Source organism: Heterocephalus glaber, unplaced genomic scaffold (assembly GCF_053883595.1).
Source record: "Heterocephalus glaber isolate CG9 unplaced genomic scaffold, H.glaber_assembly_v1.0 deba00000470, whole genome shotgun sequence".
NCBI classification, from domain to species: Eukaryota; Metazoa; Chordata; class Mammalia; order Rodentia; family Bathyergidae; genus Heterocephalus; species Heterocephalus glaber.
The window spans coordinates 16,318,850-16,337,714 of record NW_028258145.1 but is presented as its reverse complement, the minus strand read 5'-3'; the positions used below and the strand labels follow the sequence as shown (position 1 = coordinate 16,337,714).

Below are 18,865 nucleotides of genomic sequence, written 5' to 3'. Positions count from 1 at the left end.
CGCAGACCACGCTGTGGGCAGGGGCAGGGGTGGGGTTCAGTAAGGATGAGAGGAAGGGGAAGCGTCCTCAGAGCCCTCTTCCTCAGTGAACGCCTGGTGGGCGCCACACCTGCACCCTGCTTCCCACTGCAGCAGGGAGGGGGGCACAGTGCAGCTTCCAGGCCGCCCTACTACGCATGCTCAAGGAAGGCCCAGTGGACAGCTTGGGACTCCAGTGATGTTCCCTTTCAGAGGGGAGGACACAGGCACCCAGAGGTGGCTCAGCTAGTAAAGCGATGGGCCTGCTGTCCGGTGGCCCCAGATATGCGTCACAATGATTTCTGTGATACAGATTTTTAAATTATACTTCATGAACAAGTCTCATATTTGGATATTGAAGTTGATTCTATTTGTTTTAAATATCAATGAGCAGAGAGCCCTTTTTAAAGCAAGTTGTTTCTTTTTTCCAAACTTTTGTTGCGCCCCCATTACAAAAGTGTAACACTTAACTGTGCACATCACTGTGAGAACAGAAACGGAAATTCCCCAAGGTGACAGCCTTGGTGGCTTGAAGTCAATCCTTACAGATCTTCTTCTACATATGTACAAACATAGGTACCAGAGGCCTTGATATATTATAGAGAAATCAAGTAAAATTTCCTGAAAAATGAGATTAAAATTTCTGTATCCTACATCTTATGTATTTTATGAATTGTATTCCATATTTGAAGATTTCAGTTTTCTTTTTAAAAAAGCATGTGTAGAATAAACTGAAAGAATGAGAAAGTATTAAATACTGATTTTATAGATTTTTGCGATGCTCTGTGCTTGGATTTTTTTTTTTCTTTTTTGAGACAGGGTCTTGGTTTGTAGCTCAGGCTGGACTCCAACTTGCTATTTAGCCCAGGGTGGCCTCATATTTGCAATTCTACTGCCTCAGCCTCCTGCGTGCCAGGATTACAGGTATATGCCATCACATCTGACTGTACTTGGATTTTTAAAACTGTTATCTCTTTATTGAAGTATAACCTATATCTATATCCGTATCTATATATAAAAGTCAACCCACAGGTTGATGACTTTTTCACAAACTGAGCACACTCATATGACTAACTCCTGCATGGGGAAGTAGAACACACTTCCCCCCAAACTCACTAGTGATCACACTGCACCAAGGGTAACTGCATCCTGATTTCTAGGAATATCTATTTGTGCCTTAACAGTGACCATGTATTGGCACCATGTATTATATTAAAATGACAATAATTAATACAGATGTTGTTAAAATACGTATACATGCCGTAGCCACCATTCAATGTCAACATACCTGGATCTAGCACATTCCTTGACAGCTGCATACATTCCCTTTTAAGGCTGTATCATAATTTATCTAACTGGTCCCTTTTGATAGGCATTTGGATTGTTTCCAAGCTTTGGTTCTTCTTCTTTTTTTTTTTTTTTTTGGTGCCAGGGATCGAACTCAGGTCTTTGCTCTTGTGCAGCAGGGGACGAAACCACTGAGCTAAATCCCCCCCCCCTTTTTCTTTTGGTGCTGGGGATCAAACTCGGGTCCTTGCGCTTGCGCAGCAGGCAGCAAAACAACTGAGCTAAATCTCTGGCTCCTCCAAATTTTGGTTAATAAGCAGAACCACATGGAACAATTTGATGCATATTTTTATATGCAGCCACTTTGGCATGTTTAAGATAAATGCCTGCAAGTGGAATTGCTAGTCAGAAGAGAGCTAGATTAAATTTTTTTTTTTGAGACAGGGTCTTGCTTATATATAGTTCAATCTGGCCTTGAACTTATTATGTAGCCTAAGCTGACCCCGAATGTAGGCGATCTTCTTGTCTTGGCCTCCGGAGTGCTGGGATTACAGGCCACTCCCGATACCTATTGCCACAGTGGCCCTCCAGACTGTAGTAACTGTTCAGTTTCTTGTTCAAAACAAACACAGGTGCTGGGTGCAGACCACATCGCAGCCCCCAATGCTGGCACCGAGGCTGCTTGGGCTCCCTGGGCAGCCAGAGCAGAGCCCACTGCCTCAGCAGCTGCCTCCTGTGCAGAATAGAGGGTGGGGCCTGAGTGAGCCAGCTCTGCCCTCCAAGCCAGCCCCACTGGAATGTGTAAACAAGTGAATGCAAGTGCAGAGAAAGCAGCAGGGAGATGCCTGGCACCTGCCCTGGTGGGGCCCTGAGGCCTGCTCTTCCTTCCTCTGTGGACTGGGTGTGAGCAGCTGGGCCTTGGTCTTACCATTTCTTCAGCATGGTCTGTGCTAGGAGCCCACACTGGATAAGCCTGGTCTGCCTGCCCTGACCCCTTCTCCCTCTCCCCTCATCCTTGGAGGTGGCATCACTTGTGCTCAGAGCTGATGGGCAGAAAAAAAGCGTTTGCTTTTTGACCACCTCCTGCATTGCCCCCTCCTAACCCTCACCCATCACAGCCAGTCTGCTGCTGCAGCCGCACCTGGGCTGCTGGAGGTGGCCATGCTGCCTCTGCTCCTGCAGTCCTCTTGCCTCCCCTGCTTTCTGGAACATTTTCACATTTGGCAGCTGCTGGAGGCCTCTAAAATCATCTAGTTTGCCAATGTCCTCCAGGCTGCAGGAAAAGCAGGACAGACTCAGTTCTGCTCGGGGCTGGTGCTTCTGAGAACATGGCTTAGGCTGCAGTGATTTAGAGCTCAGTAGCTCCTCGGTTGCTGTTGCCAGGGCAAGTGCTAAGAGATCTGGGGCTTTTTCAGAAGGCAGCGTTCTCCTCCACTCCCCACTCCAGCTCAGCGTTTTCTCCTTGCCTGTTCCTTTTTTGACCACCAAGGCTGATAGCTGGTAAACAAGTGAATGGACAGTGGTTCTGAAGTTTGTCCCCTCTCTCTGGTGCAAGGCTGCTGGGAACCCAGGAGTCCCCGGACCCAGCCCCAGGAGCAGTCTAGTGAAGGAGGGATGGTCCAAGGCCTCGGTGGCCTGGCTGTGAGTGCCCCGAGTGCTTCCTGAGTCCTCCAGCATCTCTACACCCACAGTGTGACCTGCAGCACTTTGTGGGATGAACAAGGATCTCAGATTTGAAAGAGAGATCTATAAATTTTGTCTTTGTGTCTTTTGCACTGAGCATCAGTATCTTTGCTGTGGGTGAGCTTCTGTCCCTTTATGTCACAGAAGTCATTTGCATCTTTAAACGAAGACTTTATTTTTACAACTGAGATATTTTCATAAAAAGACAGAGAGTGAGAGAAACATACAAGCCATGGAGTGAAATTCCTTCCCCAACCCCAGTTTCCCAGCCAGGAGACTCCCATGGCTGCTGGGAATTCCTTCTCTGAAAGCCTTATTCACAAGTGGCCTCTGGGGCAGGTTGTCATCCCAGCTCCATCCCATAACAGACCCGGGACCCAATGTCCCTGCCATACTAGGGCAAAACAACATGCAGAGATGGTGGCTGCAAGGACCCTGCCCAGCCTGGGGAGAGCACAGGAGCCAGAGGTGGTGTCTTTGATGATATTCTCAGTCCTCCAGTGCACTTTCTGAAGAGCCCTTGGGCTCCAGAGCCTTCCCTCTAAGCCTGTTAATGGCAAACACAGAAGGGTTCTGGCCTGAAGCCCCCAGAAAGAATTGCAGCAGTTGAAAGCAGGCAGCTCGAGAAAGCCAGTGAAATTTCCACCATTGAGCATGTTCCCTTCTCTCTCCTCTGTGCAGATCTTGCTCATTCCTGACCAATGGCTTTTTGTAGCAGGACACCAAGAGCATAGCCTCTGCTCATTTGTAGAACCTGGAAACAACAGCAAGACCAGTTATTGTAAGACCAGTTATTTTCAAGAAAATGATACTGCATTTTGCAGGGTTCTCTTCTAAGTAGCCTAGGGCTAAGGCTTTTGTGTTGGCCTGTTTAGGGCCCAATTTAGGCATTAAAAAATAAAAAGCTAAAAAGTAAAGAAAAAAAGAAATCCCTCCTCCAAAAAAAAAAAAAAAAAAAAAAAGAGCCCAAAGAGCTGTAGCTTTGAACAGTGTTGCTTCTATAGGACCAAGACAAGCTATCCACAGACACACAGTACTGGAGTAGAGAACTGGCCTGCTGATGGGAGGATGTATGGACAGCTAGAGGCTGGGGAGCAGCTACCTCAAATTGCAATCTGCGATCAGAACAGCTGACCTGTAAGGCGCAGGGACTGTTTCATCCACACCTGGATCATGAGAGCAAACCAGAAGTGGTTTTAAAGCTTGGTTTTAGCCACAGGCTCTTTTGTTCAAAAGTCATCTCCCAGGTAGGGTAAACCCAGACAAATAGTTGAAAGAAGAGCCCGTCTGAGTGAAGGGGTGAGGGGAATTCAGGGCCCCATGTGACCACCCTCCCTGCCTCATCTGAGCGTGTGTGTCCAGGCAGGAGCAAGATTTCCCACTGGGACATGGGAAGGACACAGCAGCAGGTCTGCTTACTTTTTTGTTTGTTTGCAGTGCTGGGGATTGAACCCAAGGCCTTCCCACTTCTTCAGACCTTTTACATTTCTTATTTTGAGACAGGATCTGGCTAAGTTGCCCAGGCTGAGCCTGAACTTGTGATCCTCCTGCCTCAGCCTCCCAGGGTGCTGGGATCATAGACCTGCACCATCACATCAGCTCTATTTACATTTTTATCTTATTTTTTTTTTTTTACATTTTATCTTTAAAACACAACCAATAGCATCCACAATATACTAAATAAATAAGCATAGTTAATTGCAGTTAGTGGTAACAATTTTTAGTTCTTTCATGAATGAAGTCCTTACTCAGAAAAACTTAGACACTTGAATGTTAACGGTGTCCTAGGATGGGGGGCCTCTTGGGAAGACCTTGGAGTCAAAACTGTGCACACACACACAGGTTCATTTCTCTGAGGAGAGGGTCTCCAAACTGGGAGCTAGTTAAGATGAAAGGGTGTGTGACACAGACCTCAGGCAGGGCCCAGAGCGGGGCTCACTCTCCAGAAAAAGTCACCCAGGGAAGATTTTGGATGGAAGTTCCTGCAGGTAGCCTTCGATACACTCTCCTTGTCATCTGTAAGGTAGGGGGCTGTTTCTAAGTCAACCCTTGAGGTCACAACTGCACACCATTGATGAATCATTGAAAGTTGCCTGTGATGTACAGCAGGCACATCCCTCAGCCACACAGTGTGTGTAACCCAGCATCCAGTTGTGAGAGTTCACGCAGAAACTACAACCTCAGAGGACTGGAAAGTGCATTTTGCTTCTTGATGGCTGGACTCCTAGGGGTGCATTTACTTCACTCTATACAAGCTTGTGCTTTGACTCCAGGGGATAGAGACATGTGCTCCACAGCCTCCCCAGTGTCTTTGCAAAAGCCAGGAGGTGGGTACTGTCACCCCATTTCACAGATGTGAAATAATTGGAGGCTTAGACAGGTGACGTGGCTCACTTACAGTCACACGGTCAGTGAGGGGCCATCAGAATTCAGACCCAGCCCTGCCTCTCCTTGGAGCCAGAACCCTTGACTTCACACCCTGTTGCCCTCTTTCATTAAGATGCTATTCCTTTATCCCTGCAAACATTTCCACATGGCTGGGTGGGGGGGTTGTGTTTCTGAGACAGTCTCAGTATGAAGTTCAGGCTGGCCTTGAACTCACTACGTAGCTCAGGCTGGTCTCAAACTCTCAGCAATCCGTCTGCCTTAGCCTCCTCATTGCTGGGATTATAGGCATGTGCCATCACATGTGGCTCAATGGGGGGTGTTCTGAGGATCATGTGAGTCAGTGAGGGAGGCAGATATGAAACAGATTCACTGAGGAAGAAAAACAAATCCGGTGAGGCAGGGGCTGGGGTCCTAACCCTGAGGCAGGAGCAGCACAGCCTCTGGCCTCCAGTAGCCTCTGCCCTCCAGTAGCCTCTGCTTCAGCTGGGCCTATGAGGCACAGGGGCCTCAGAGGTGATTTTCAGCCCCTGGGCTTTGAAGCGCGGTCTGTGGCTTTGTCAACCACTGGGACCCAGGTGGGGTGGAGAGCAGCAGATGGGGAAGGACAGGCATGGTCTCCAGGAACTGATGCGTCTCTCCACTACTCTGTAAAGTGGGGTGATAACTTCCATTCAGGGACCTGGTGTGTGAAACTCCAGGGGGCAGAGAATCTGGGTTCCCTCTGGTACTTGGCATGCACAAGGTTGACAGTTGTTGGCAGCAGGGCTCAGAACTGAATCTCACTTTACAAAAGATATGTTTGCTAGGTGATTACACAGCATTTTGTTTAAATCAGCTCTTTTCCTGAATTCTGTCACCTCCTCTGCTGATAATTTTCTGAAGGTGTCATCTGAGGCTGCACACAGCAGCAACAGGGGCCTTGGAACCAGGTCACCTGGGAACAATACTCACTGTTTGATGAAGCGAAGCCTCGCTCTCCTCCGCAGGCCTGGAAGAGCAGAACAAGGGCATAGTCAGCTGCAGGGACCCTGGCACCGAGCAGGACAGTGCAGAGTGGGGGTGGGTTAGTCAACACAGGCTCCGCCCTGAGAACTTCCCACATTTGTCCTCTTCATGTTCATTGTAAACCTGTAATGTGGGTACTACTACTATGTCCATTCTACATTCGGAGAAACTGAGGCACAGAATGAGTTTCTGAGTCACTTGCCCAAAGACATGCTGCTAGGAAGTGGTGAAGCCCCCACAGTTACCAGTCTATCCATAAGTGTGCTCTCTCACCCTTTGCAGCAGGTCAGATTCGAGAAATTACGCAGGTGGCAGGCTCAAACCACAGCACGTGTGTCCAGGCGGAGCAAGATTTCCTCCTGGGACATGGGAAGGACACAGCAGCAGGTCTGCTTACTTTTTTGTTTGTTTGTTTGCAGCGCTGGGGATTGAACCCAAGGCCTTTGCACTGAGCTACATCCTGAGCCCTTTTTCATTTACTTTGAGACAGGATCTGGCTAAGTTGCTAAGTTGCCCAGGCTGAGCCTGAACTTGTAATATTCCTGCCTCAGCCTCCCAGAGTGCTGGGTCCACAGACCTGTCCCATCATGTCAGCTCTATTTACGTTTTATCTCATCCTTTGTTACTTTTTATCCTTAAAACACAACCAATAACACCCACAATATACTAAATAAATAAGCATAGCTAAATGCAGTTAGTGGTAACAATTTTTAGTTCTTTCACAGCCAAGGCCCTTACTCAGAAAAGTTTAGACTCTGGAACTTTAATGGTATTCTTAGAACTGGGTGCATAGATCCCTTGGGGGGCCTGGGATGCAAAACTGCATGTGTACAGGTTCATTTCTCTTAGAAGAGGGTCCTCACTGGTCACCATATATGCAAAGGGCTCCTTGACTGCTAAAAGCTAAGAGCCACTGATCAGCCTATGTCCCTCAGGGCCCCCACCCCATTGTATAGAAACCCAGAGAGAAGGTGGCTCAAGGTGGCGCAGGTGAGCAGAAGAGCCAGGGCCAGCCGGGCTCCTCTCTGCCTGTGTTAGGAGGCCGAGGCATGCAGAGCCTGGGAGTGCATGGGAGGAGGCAAGTCTACCTGCACTGGCCAAGGGCAGCAGCCAGTCTGGGTTCCCTGCTCCCTCAGCAAGGGGAAGACTTCTGGGGACCCTGCTCAACCCCTGACAACCTCTCCTGGGCACTGGGCCTGTGTTCACACCACTTACCCAGCACATGCCCCATGCCTGGTGCTCGGGGAGGGACTCACTTTGCCTCACCTGGCTGGGTGAGGGTGCTGGGCCCGAGCTTGAGGCCAGGTCACTAAAGAGGGAACCAGGAGCACTGGACTCAAACTCAGATTTATCTGACTGCAGAGACCCAGGAATCGTTTCAGGGTCTGGGGGTGTTGCTCAGTGGTATAGCATGTTATTACCATGCACGAGACCCTGGGTTCATCCCAGCACCCCTAAACCCCAAACCCCAAAGACAAATAGAATCCCTTCCAGAACTGAGTTCTCTGGGCCAGGTTTCAAGCAGGCTGCCATCCACTGCATTCTTCTAGAGAAAAAAGTAAACCCAGGGACATTTCAGACAGCAGACAGGGTCACCATGGCAGCCTGGGGAGGGGCAACTCACAGTACAGGTGGACGGCCACAGCCAGGGACAGCAGGAGGAGCAGAAAGCTGGCCACCAGCAGGCTGAGGGTGACGAGGCCACAGTGCAGGCCTGGAAGAGACACCATGACATGTGCTTGACGCTGAACATGTGAGACACACAGACAGACATGGGGGAAAGTTGCCGAGGGAAGGCCCCTCCAGGACACCACCAGGGATATTTTGGTGCATTTCCTTCTCCTTTGCATCCTTTCTTTTTTTCCCCTTTTTCTGTTCTCCATGGCATTTCTTTTTTTGTTTTGTTTTGATTTTGTTTTTATTTTTTGAGACAGGGTCTTGCTATGTAGTTCAGCCTGGCCTTGAACTCACTAGGTAGCCCAGGCTGGCCACGAACTCGCAATGATCCTCCTGCCTTGGCCTTCCAGGTGCTGGGATTACAGGCGTGTGCCACCACTCCTGGCAGGACAGCAACTTTGATTACGCAGACATCCAAGTGTGCAGCCGTACCCAGCTACACTCTGCCAGGAAGCTGAAACACCCGCGACCTGTATGTCTCCCAGGCCACACCACGCTATGACATCTCTCCTCCAATGGGAGGTCTTGACACCTTGTTTGAGGCACAGTCTGCTGAAATACCCACTCAAACATGTGTCTTGTTAATTCACGGCCCTCCGTGCTGTAGTGAATTTCCTTCTCAGTTTTGTAGGCTCTTTAGACACCAGTGAAATAATTTTATGGAAAAAATTTTCATGTCTCACATCCAGATTTTAAAAGAGTAATTAAACTCGGAAGCTATTTATGTTCAGGTGGACAATTCTCCTGCATAGTAATGACATTTTTAAAAAACTATTTATTTTAAAAACATGTAAATTTCACAAAAACTGAAAATAGGAAGGGGACAAGAGGTGGAAGGGGATGGAAGGGAGGGGAAGGAGATGTAAAAAGAACAAAATGTGTCATGTACGTGTACCAACTCCCCATAATGAATATAATAATTATGTACTGTGAACATACTAATAAGAATTGAAAATTAAAAATAAAAACTTACTGGGTGTGGTGGTGCACACCTGTAACCCCAGCACTTGAGAAGCCAAGGCAGGAGGATTGCCATGAGTTTGACGCCAGCCTGAAGTACACAGCGAGACCCTATCTTACAAAACAAAAACAAAAACAAAAACCAAAGAACCCTTCAGAGGACAGAGAACACCACACTCTCCTCCCGGATGCAAGTGCCTTCCGGAGGCAGACACTGGAAACAGGGACTGTGAAGCCACAGCTCTGTCCATTTCAAATCATAAGAGATCCAGTCAAGTGCCTTCAGAGAAGACGGCACTGACTTCCATTCCTACCTGCTACACAGCGCCCCTTAACACAGGCCTTTAATGTCATCTGCTTTTCAGTTTTCCCAGGAAAGAGAGAGAGAGCGCATGCACATTTGCTTCCCTTCCCCGATTAAGTCTGAGCTGAAGCCTACTGCATGTACTGGTGCCGGTGTGCTTTTTCTCCTGTGGGTTGGCTCTCTGCTCCTTTGCCCAATGTGCATGCTACCTAAGCTGCAGGGTTTATATTCTTGGTGCCCCAGTCCTTGTCTGGTGGCCTGCGGGCTCCTGTGGGTGTCCTGCTGAGCAGCTGAGGCCCAGAACCAAGGACAAGGCTGCAGATTGGAAATAGCATCTTGGATGTCAGGGAGGGCGAGAATGTCACTGAATCCTCATGATCTGCCAAGGGCCGGTCCGACGGCCGATTTTCATCTTGTGAGGGAGGAAGGGGTTACCATTATTTTTCTCTCTCTCACTCTGCAGTTTCTAAACATCAAGACTCAAAGGCTCTCTGCCTGGCCCTCTCTCACTTGAAAGACCTCAACTTGAAGGACTCACAAATCATGGGACCAAGTGAAAGAGGCCATGCTGAAAGACCAAAGCAGGAGCCCTGCCAATTCTCTTTGCTGGAGATTCCAGGGGAGACAGAACGTGGGTTAGTGGCGGTCGAGGTTGGGATGGAGACCACCTGCAGACACACAAGTGGCGAGGTGTCTTAAACCTGCAATGTGGTGCTGGCTACATGACCCGTCTGCTCACTAAACTCACCGAGGTTGTATGCTTAGAATGGGTGAAGTTTAGGCTCTGCAGATTATATCTCCACAAAGTTCAAAAAATGATAGTGATGGGCACAGGGCAGCAGGGTCCCCTCCTTCTGAGGACAGAGCTGGAGGCCAGTGAGGCCTCTGCAGGTCCCCGAGAGAGCAGGTCCTTTATTTCTTGACTTTGTTGGCTTCTCCTGCAGCCTCACCTTAATGGCCTGAATATATTTGTGTTTTGTGACTTTTTCAATAGTAGCCTGCCTGAAATCCTTTAGGTGAAGTTGTCGGGGAACATCATGTTATAAAACAAGGTCACTTTGCTTTTCCGTTCATGGCCTCTAATTTTTTCCCTCTATGTCTCAGTCTCCTTCTGTGTCTGTCTTTGTCTTTCCCCATACTAAGGATTGAACCCCTGACCTTTGCACCAAGCTACATCCTTAGCCCTTTTTTATATTTTATATTGAGACAGGGTCTCACTAAGTTGCCCAGGCTTGGCTCAAATTTCAGTCCTCCTGCCTCAGCCTCCCAGGGTGCTGGGTTAGAATTTTCTTTTCACCCTGACCTCCTGTGGCAGCATCTCACCCCCATCGTCCAGGTCTGTGCAGTGCACAAGGCGGTCCCGGGGCTGCTGCGTGTGGTTTCTTCTTTGGGTAGCGGTGGATGGTGCTTTCTGTTTGCCACCAGAAACCTTCGGGGGACTAAGTCAGTATTTTTCCAGAAATGCATCTGAGCTGATGGGTTCAAGGGATGTATGTGTCATGTACACATATGTGCGTGTGCAGGCGTGCGCACATGTATGTGCCCACCCCAACCGAGCGGTCTGATGCTTACAGTGCAGGGGCAGGTGTGTGCGCTCTCTGACAAATGTATTAGAAACCCCATCTTGTGTGCTGCGTGTTCTGTGAGGCAGCAAAACTGGAAAAGTTTAAAGTGCTGGTCCTTTGGCTTAGATTTTTGATTGTTAACAGCTTTACTGAGACAGAATTTGCATATCATACTGTCTACCTGTTCAGACACTAATGGTTTAGACACTTTAATGGTTTTTAGTATCTTCACAGCATTGTGCCACAATCACCATAACCTAACTTTAGAACATTTCCACCATCCCAGAGAGACACCTGGAACAATTAGGGTCACTTCAACATTCCTCTTCAGTCAAGTAGCCACTCATCTGTTTTCTGTCTCTATGGAAGTCAACCCAGAGCTTTCTCACTGAGCTATATCCCTCTTCCTTATTTAAACAAAATTATTTTGAGACAGGATCCTAAGTCTCTAAGTTGTCCAGGCAGGGCTTGATTTTGCAGTCCTCTGGCCTCAGCATCCAAGAGTGTTGGGATTACAGGCATGCACCCCGATGCTTCGCTTCACACAGTATTGTCTGCGACTGGCCTCTGTCATTGCATAACAGTCCACAGGTTCATCTGAACTTTAGCATTTATCAGTACTTCATTCTCTGTTACGGCCAAGCAATACTGCTCCGTTGTAGCAGAGCCCGCATTTCATGGATCCAGTTATTAGTCAGTGGATGCTTAGGTCGTTTCTACTTTTTGGCTGTTATGAACAACGGTGCTGTGCGGGGTCGTGTGCAGGTGCTTTGGTGGACAGATTTTTCTCTAAGTTCCTTTCTGTGGTGACCTGGGAGTCTGACCATAGTGGATTGCGTGCTGCTGTTGCACTGTGTCCCTTCTGACCCCAGCCTGGCACTGGAGGAACAGGCTACAGACTCGAAACCAGACCAGCACATTTGGAAGGTGGGAGGGAGGGCTGGAGGACTCACCTTGCCGGGTTCCCGGGCTGGACGATGGGCACACTCTCTTCTTGGGGGCTGTCTTCTTGGTGGGCTGGGCTGTGGTGGGCAGGACATCAACTGCAGAAAGAGCAGACCGGTGTCTCAGCTAGGGGCTTAGTGACACCACGAGCCTTCCATCCTGGTACCGTGGTTCTGAGACCCATTGTTCCCTGCGGCTACAGAGCTTCAGGTCTCAGAGCAGGGGACTTTTGGGTCCACTTCCCCAACTCCCAGATGTATCTAGGGTCTAGGTTGGGGTTGTTTGGTGTCCTGCAGAGAAGAAGGGCCCTGGAGCTATGAGCAGAGCCCAGTGCTCCTGATTAAGGAACACAGTGGTGTGATTTGGGACAAGTTGTTGCTTTTCTGTGCCTCAGTTTCCCCATCTGCTCTAACAAAGATGATTCCCACTTCCTTCTTGGGATTGTTGTGAGAATTAAAAGGGACAAGGCACCCCAAAAAGTGTGCAGTGGCCACGTGTCCTCATGGCAGGAGCTGGGATCCCCAGGCCCTCACCATGACCAGGCTTCCAGCCCTCCTGCCAACCCCTAGGCTAGAGGAGGAGCCATAAAGAAAAGAAGAGGGAGCTCTTTCCTGCATTGCAATATCATGCAGGGTCCCAGCTTGGGGCTATTTGAATTTACAGGTGTCCTTAAAAATCTTATAACCTAGAGCTTGCTGAGTGTGACGATGCCTGTAATCCCAGCACTCAAGGAGGCTGAGACAGGAGGAACACAAGTTTGATCCTAGCCTGGGCAATTTACCAACTTAGGGAGACCCTGTCTCAAAGTTTAAAAGGGGAGGGCAGGTAAGGAGGGTTGTGGATGTAGTCAGTGCAAAGGCACTGGGTTCAATCCCAGTACTGAAAATAAAAGATCATATAATATAGAGCTAGAGGGGCCTCTAGTCTCAGACTTTAATCAAAGTGCAGAGCAGAGAGGAAAGGGCTGGGCCTGAGGCCTTGTTGTATCAAGGGCCAGGCTGGGGCCAGGACCTCTCCTTACCTGGGCAGCCCCTCTTCTGGTTCATCCTGAGCCAGTGTCCCACGCTGAGGGCTGGGTGAGGGAGGGGACCAGTGTGCAGAGCAGAGGGACCCTCCCTGGGGCTCTGAGGGGCTGTGGGTGCTGAGTGCATGCCCGGCAGCTCTTGCCTTTGAGAGCCAAGGAAATAGCTCACAAAATGAGTTTCGGCAAAGCAGCAGGGGAAGGAATAGAGAAGCACCTCGAGCTTAACCTCTAGAGCTCAGGGACAGGAGGGGCAGCCAACTCGTTGGTCATCACTGGCTGGCATCTTGCATATCCAAAGTGGACACTTTGGCCAGGATGGTAGCACATGCCTGTAATCCTAGCACGCAGGAGGCTGACGCAGGAGGATCGCTGCAGGTTTGGGGCCAGCCTGGGCTACACAGTGAATTCAAGACCAGACTGGAGTACATAGCCAGACTCCGTCTCAAAAACAAAACAAAACAAAAAACCCAAAGTAGACTTGGCCCTGTCCTCTGGAGCCTCCTCTGTGTGGTGAGAGAACAAACAGTCTGATGTAGTCTTGGCCACTTTCAGGGCTCTTTCCGGGAAGAACCAAGGAACTGGAATGAATGAGTATTCAGCTCCCAATGGGCCAGAGGTGGTCCCAAGGCCCCCAATCTCAGTTTACACCTCTACAACTTCTGAGGTGGGCACTGCCATCCTTGTTTTATCCATGAGGAGAGCCTGGCTCAGATGGCTGAAATAACCTGCCCAAATTAGGTAGGTCTTGAACTGCAGTCGGGATGTGAATCCAAAGGCTTTGGTTCTGGAACCGGCACTACTCACTCCTGGTGTGAAAGTTTCTGACAGAGTTAAACACAGGAGGTGGCCCCAAGGCCAGCAGCCATCAGGATGCTGAGGAACCACGGTGAGGGGACAAGCAACACCAGCTATAGCTCTGAGTGCACCAGGAACCAGTCCCCCCCGGGGCGGGGGGTTGCTCCTTTAGTGCTCACAACCCCACAAGTGCTTCTGTTTGCCTCATTTATTTATCCTTTTAGAGGGTCTCACTATGTGGCCCAGGCTGGCCTCAAACTCACTGAGATCCTCGTGCTTCAGCCTCCCAGAGTGCTGGGATTACAAATATTTGAATGTATTCTGGGTGGGATTACCACGCCCCGCCTGCTCTTCTGTTTTAGATACATCTTGCTTATAGTAAGCCACTTGCTTCCTCCTGACTCCCCGGTGTAACCTCTCCCTCTCTGTCCTTGAAAGGACAGTTGTGCGCTGCCTCTGTCCCAGTCCAGGGAGAGGATATGTCCCCTGCACCGGCTCTGGGGAGGTGCAGTGCTGTCCCAGGGTGACAGGCAGGTGCCAGGATTTTTTTTTTTTTCGTACCGGAGATCGAACTCAGGACCTTGCCCTTTCGAGGCAGGCTCGATGCCACTGAGCTAAATCCCTGGCCCCTAGGTGCCAGGACATTATGGTGTTTGGAAACATGGAGGCCAGGAGTGAGCACTGGAGTGAGCAGGCAGCACGGGGAGAAGATTCTGAAACCCAGTTGTGCTTATTTCATGATCCACGTTCTGGGATCTCTTGGGAAGATGTGGGGCTTTAGAGACAAAAGCAGCAAACACAACACAAATCCCAAAGGCTGAGTTTTAATACAAGAACCAGTGGAGTCCCACCCTGAGGGAGGCCCCTGCACCTTCCCATGCTGAGTGGTCTAATTTCTGGGTTCCCTTTGTCCCTCTCAGTGTCCCCAGAGTGGGAAGAAGTGCCAAGCTGGGGAAGGGGCTGTAGCCTGATGGCGCAACACGGCCTGGGAGACTTTGCCACAAGCCAGCCCTTCCCATCCATGATAGCTGAATCCTCACTGTTCAGTGCAGCAGCCATTTGCCACAGGTGCTGCCTAGTACATGCAGTACGGACAGAGTGGAAAGAGATGCACTGGACAGGTAAAATATCCTTTGAAGGCTTTGTATGAAAAAGGAAGCTGTGTGTGGTAGCGCATGCCTATAGTCCCAGCACTTGGGAAGCTGAGGCAGGAGGATGACCACTAGTTGGAGGCCAGCCTGATTTACATAGTGAGTTCAAGATCAGCCTGAGCTACCCAGTGAGACTCTATCTCAAAAAAGAAGAAGAAGAAAAGAAAAACTCAAAATAAATAAATAAAATGGGAAGCATAGCATCCTTTGCGCTAGGGACAGTGGCAGCATTGAGATAGCCATGAAAAGCACTTGCAGGTGCTTGGCCGAGGGATTCTCAGCATGCATTTCCTGTTACTCCCAGATGACAGCAGAGCAGCCCCAGTGCCTGGCATGTACCTGGCACCCAGCAGTTCCTCGACACTCACTTTTTTCTTTAAGAAAAAAAAAGTTTTTTGAGACAGGAGGGTCCAGCTGTGTTTCTCTTTGAGACTGGCCTTGAACTCACTATGTAGTCCAGGTTGGCCTTGAATTCACAGCGACCCTCCTGCCTCAGGCTCCCAAGTGCTGGGATTTTAGGCATTCACCACCATGGACAGCTTTCAATGCCCATTTCTAGCAGAGCCGCATTCTTACCCACGCTCAGGCTGGTTCCTGTCCCGAAGATCAGCTCGGGGGCTCCCATGGTCATGCAGAAGTAGACACCGCTGTCCTCAGGCTTCACGTGCATGAGGCTGAGAGTGAAGCGGGTGGTGCTGCGCAACAGCGCGAGTGTCCTCTGTGTCACACCCCTGCCATAGGTGATGTTTTTGGAGAAATCCTCAGAGACCAGGAACTCGTGGTGACTGTCCTTGCTGTGGGCCTGGCGCTGCCTCAGCCAGTAGATGCGCTTGTTGCTCAGGGAGGTTTTAGTCTCGCAGGTCATTGTCACCTTTTGGTTGGTCTGGACCATCAGGGACCCGGGGGTCTGCTGGTGGGCACAGCTGCTGAGGAGACCTGCAAGGCACCAAGGGGGGCAGGGAGCATCAGTGAGCGGTCATGGAAGAGCTTCGGGAGGGCCTTGAGGTTACAGGGATGCAGAGATCGCCCTCGGCAAGGCCAGGACTTGCTAAGTACAGCCTGGCAGCAGGCATAGGAACGATTGCTGGCATTTGTGCTTTGTATCCTTGGATGCCTGCCCTTTGCTTACATGACCTCAGCCACACCTCAAACTGGCTTTGGGATTTTTCCCTCTTTTTTTGTGGTACTGTATGGTGTTTTTGAACCCAGTGTCTTCACACTGAGCTCCATCCCCAACCTCTTTTTTATTTTGAGGCATGTTCTCACTAAGTTGTTAAATTGCCCAGTCTGGGCTTGAACTCAAAATCCTCCTGCCTCAGCCTCCCAGAGTGCTGGGCTTACAGGCATGCCCTACCATGCCCAACTGGCTTTACGATTCTTATCCCCATCACAGATAAGCAAACTCAGGCATGAAGTTACTTGCTCAAAATCCCATTTGCAGCTAAGTGGCCTGGGATTCAAACTCCAGGATCCAAAATCTGAAGCCAAAGCCGGTCGCCCTTCATGTCACCAGGCTACCACTTGAAGTGGCATCGACTTGCTTCGCTGGGCTCCGAGCAGCTGAGGAGACCCAGGGCCAGCTGGGAGAGGCCTCCAAGTGCCAAGCAGAACATGTGGCTGGACTAGACAGCCTCAGAGGGGACAGCCACCTCATCCCCACAACAGCCAGTGGAGTTCACTGTCCCTGGCAGGCATGACTGAAGCCCAGCATTGGACGGCTCACTGGGCCCCTATTCCCCTGCGGAAGGACAGAGGCCCAGAGGCAGGGCTGGGGTTCATGTCAGCCTCAGGTGGAAGCTCCTAGCAGGCAGGGGCTTGATCATGAACTAGAGAAGACTCACAAGCCCAGCCGTGAACCCAGTCTCTGCCCTGGACCAGTTGTGACCTCACACTGAGCACAGAGGCTCTGTCTCCTCCTTGGGAAAGGCGGGCATCTTGGCGATGTTCTGCTCTCCTTGAAGGGTTTGAAAGAAATGAAAGGAAGCCGGATGATCGCAGCACTCTGGGAGGCTGAGCCAAGAGGATGGCAACTTTGAGCTCAGCCTGGGCAATCTAGCAACATAGCAAGACCCTGTTTCAGGGGGAAAAAAAGTGGGGGCACTGGAGATTAGCTCAGTGTGAAGGTCCTGGGTTCAAACTCTAGTACTAAAGAAAAAGGAAGAGAAAGAGGAAATGAAAAGATGCCTAAGAAGTCACACAGCCAACGGCAAAGCACTGCACACGTCTCAGGGGCTGGGGCTTGCTTCTAGCTCTACTGAACCTCCAGGAGAAACATCAGAAAGGGGCCCTGCGCTGCCCAGATCTGACCCGGCAAACGTTTCCTTTCGGCTTGGAGCAGAGGGAGGCACAGAGAGGACCAGGGCCTTGCGCCCAGGGGGGCTGCGCCCTGCACTGGCACCTGTGTCCTGTTGTACTGGGATGAATGGAGGAACGAAGAGCTTCGCGACCTCTCCTTGCTTTGAGAAGGGATCTGCACATTTGGCAGGGCTCCTGGGCCTCCTCCTTGTTCCCCAAATACCATCAGGCCTTCTCGGTTGGGCGGGGGCCCCACTCTTCTGGGCCACTGACCTCCTGGGGAATCAGTGGGATCCACAGCCCAAGCGTGGATCGTGTGGGGTGTGGTACACTCATTGCCTGGTTTAATCCTCACCACACCCAGTGGGGGACAGACAGTGTTCCAGCATCTTACACACGAGGAAACAGCTTGGGAAGGGCAAGGATGTGCCCAAGGCCACACAGCCCAGGTGTAACGGATCCAGGTTCAAATCCTTGTGGTGAGACCCGGGAACCTGACTCGGAGCCACTGAACTGGGGAAACCTGTGATCTTTCCTGGGTCTTGCACGCTGCCCTGCACAGAGTGGCTGCAGACACTGGGATGGGGAAGCCTTCTAAGGAGGCCCAGAGGCGGGTCCCCAAAGGCCAGCAGGGTGGTGAGCGTCCATTCCCCTCTCCTGGCTGAGCCTCACCACGGCCTCCTTCTGTGAGGGTCCATGCTACCCAGGGCACCACAGAGCATGGGGCGGCGCCACAGCTGACCAGACCTGGCCAGAGTCCCTGTGGTCCGACTGTACTACAAACACTTCCAGGAAGCGATGAAAAGCGTCTGGGCCTCTCCGCTGGGCCCGGTGTGGGGTATGAAGGCCGCATACGTCCACCCAGGATCAGGTACCTTTCTGAGGTGCATGGGTCCCTGCGGGGACCCTGGATAAGGGCTTTCCCTTCCTCTCTGGATCCTTCCTCCCGGCCCCTTTCACTTCTTCCCTGCTCCCTTTTTCTGCTTCTCCTTTCCCACCAGGCTTCTGTGTACAGGTGGCCTGGTGCTGGGGCTCTCCAGCAATGGCTCCCACAGGAGTGTCCTTTCCATTTGCCGGGACCTGGCCTGCCCACCGTCTTCTTGTGTCCCCGCGGCTGCTTTTGGTCTCTGCATTATCTCCCCACACCCCTTTTTTTTCTTTTTAGACAGTCTCAATAAGTAGTTCAGGCTGGCCCCAAACTCGAGGCGATCCTCCTGACTCAGCCTACCTACTGAGGTCTGGGATGACAGGCGTGCTCCAGACATCGTTTCTAAAGTCCCCGCTCTCTCCGTCCCGCGCGACCACCACCCAGCCTCACCTGCAAGCTGCGCGGCCAGGAGAAGCCAGAGCCGCGGCTGCATCTCGGCGCCCCAGTCCCCTGCTCCCCGCGGGCTGTGCTGGGCCGAAGGCGCTCGGGGTGGGCGGGAGCGGCTGGGCTGGCAGCTGGGCGGGGCGGAGCGGAGTCGGGGTGGGGATCGCAGGTCTCTTCTTCCCCGCGCTTCAAAGGTCTGGGCTGCGCATCCGCAGAGCCCACCAGGACCCCTGCTTTCCGGTAAGGAGGCTACAGGGCCGACCTGCGCCCAGATGTCGCACGTGTGCGGACGCCTCTTACCCGCGGGGGTGCTCAGCCGGGGTCCTGCTCCACTGTGACAGCCAGGGACACTGAGGCCCAGAGCTGGTGGTCCCCAGGATCGCTGGTGGAGAGAGACGCCGGCTCCAGGCACTTCCTCCCTTCCTTTTTAGCAGTGACTCCTTGTGGGGGAGGCAG

General features: G+C 51.1%; 1 protein-coding gene across 1 annotated transcript; it reads right to left on the bottom strand.

The window, feature by feature from the left end:
• Positions 1-3,138: 3,138 nt before the first annotated feature.
• Positions 3,139-18,495, bottom strand: Cd8b (CD8 subunit beta). The gene is made up of 6 exons (XM_087202440.1): positions 18,416-18,495; positions 15,379-15,738; positions 11,841-11,930; positions 8,006-8,095; positions 6,328-6,364; positions 3,139-3,742 (listed from the first exon to the last, which is right to left on the bottom strand). Exons 1-6 carry the CDS (start codon positions 18,456-18,458, stop codon positions 3,730-3,732), a joined length of 633 nt encoding a protein of 210 aa, XP_087058566.1. The 5' UTR covers positions 18,459-18,495; the 3' UTR covers positions 3,139-3,729.
• Positions 18,496-18,865: the final 370 nt, after the last annotated feature.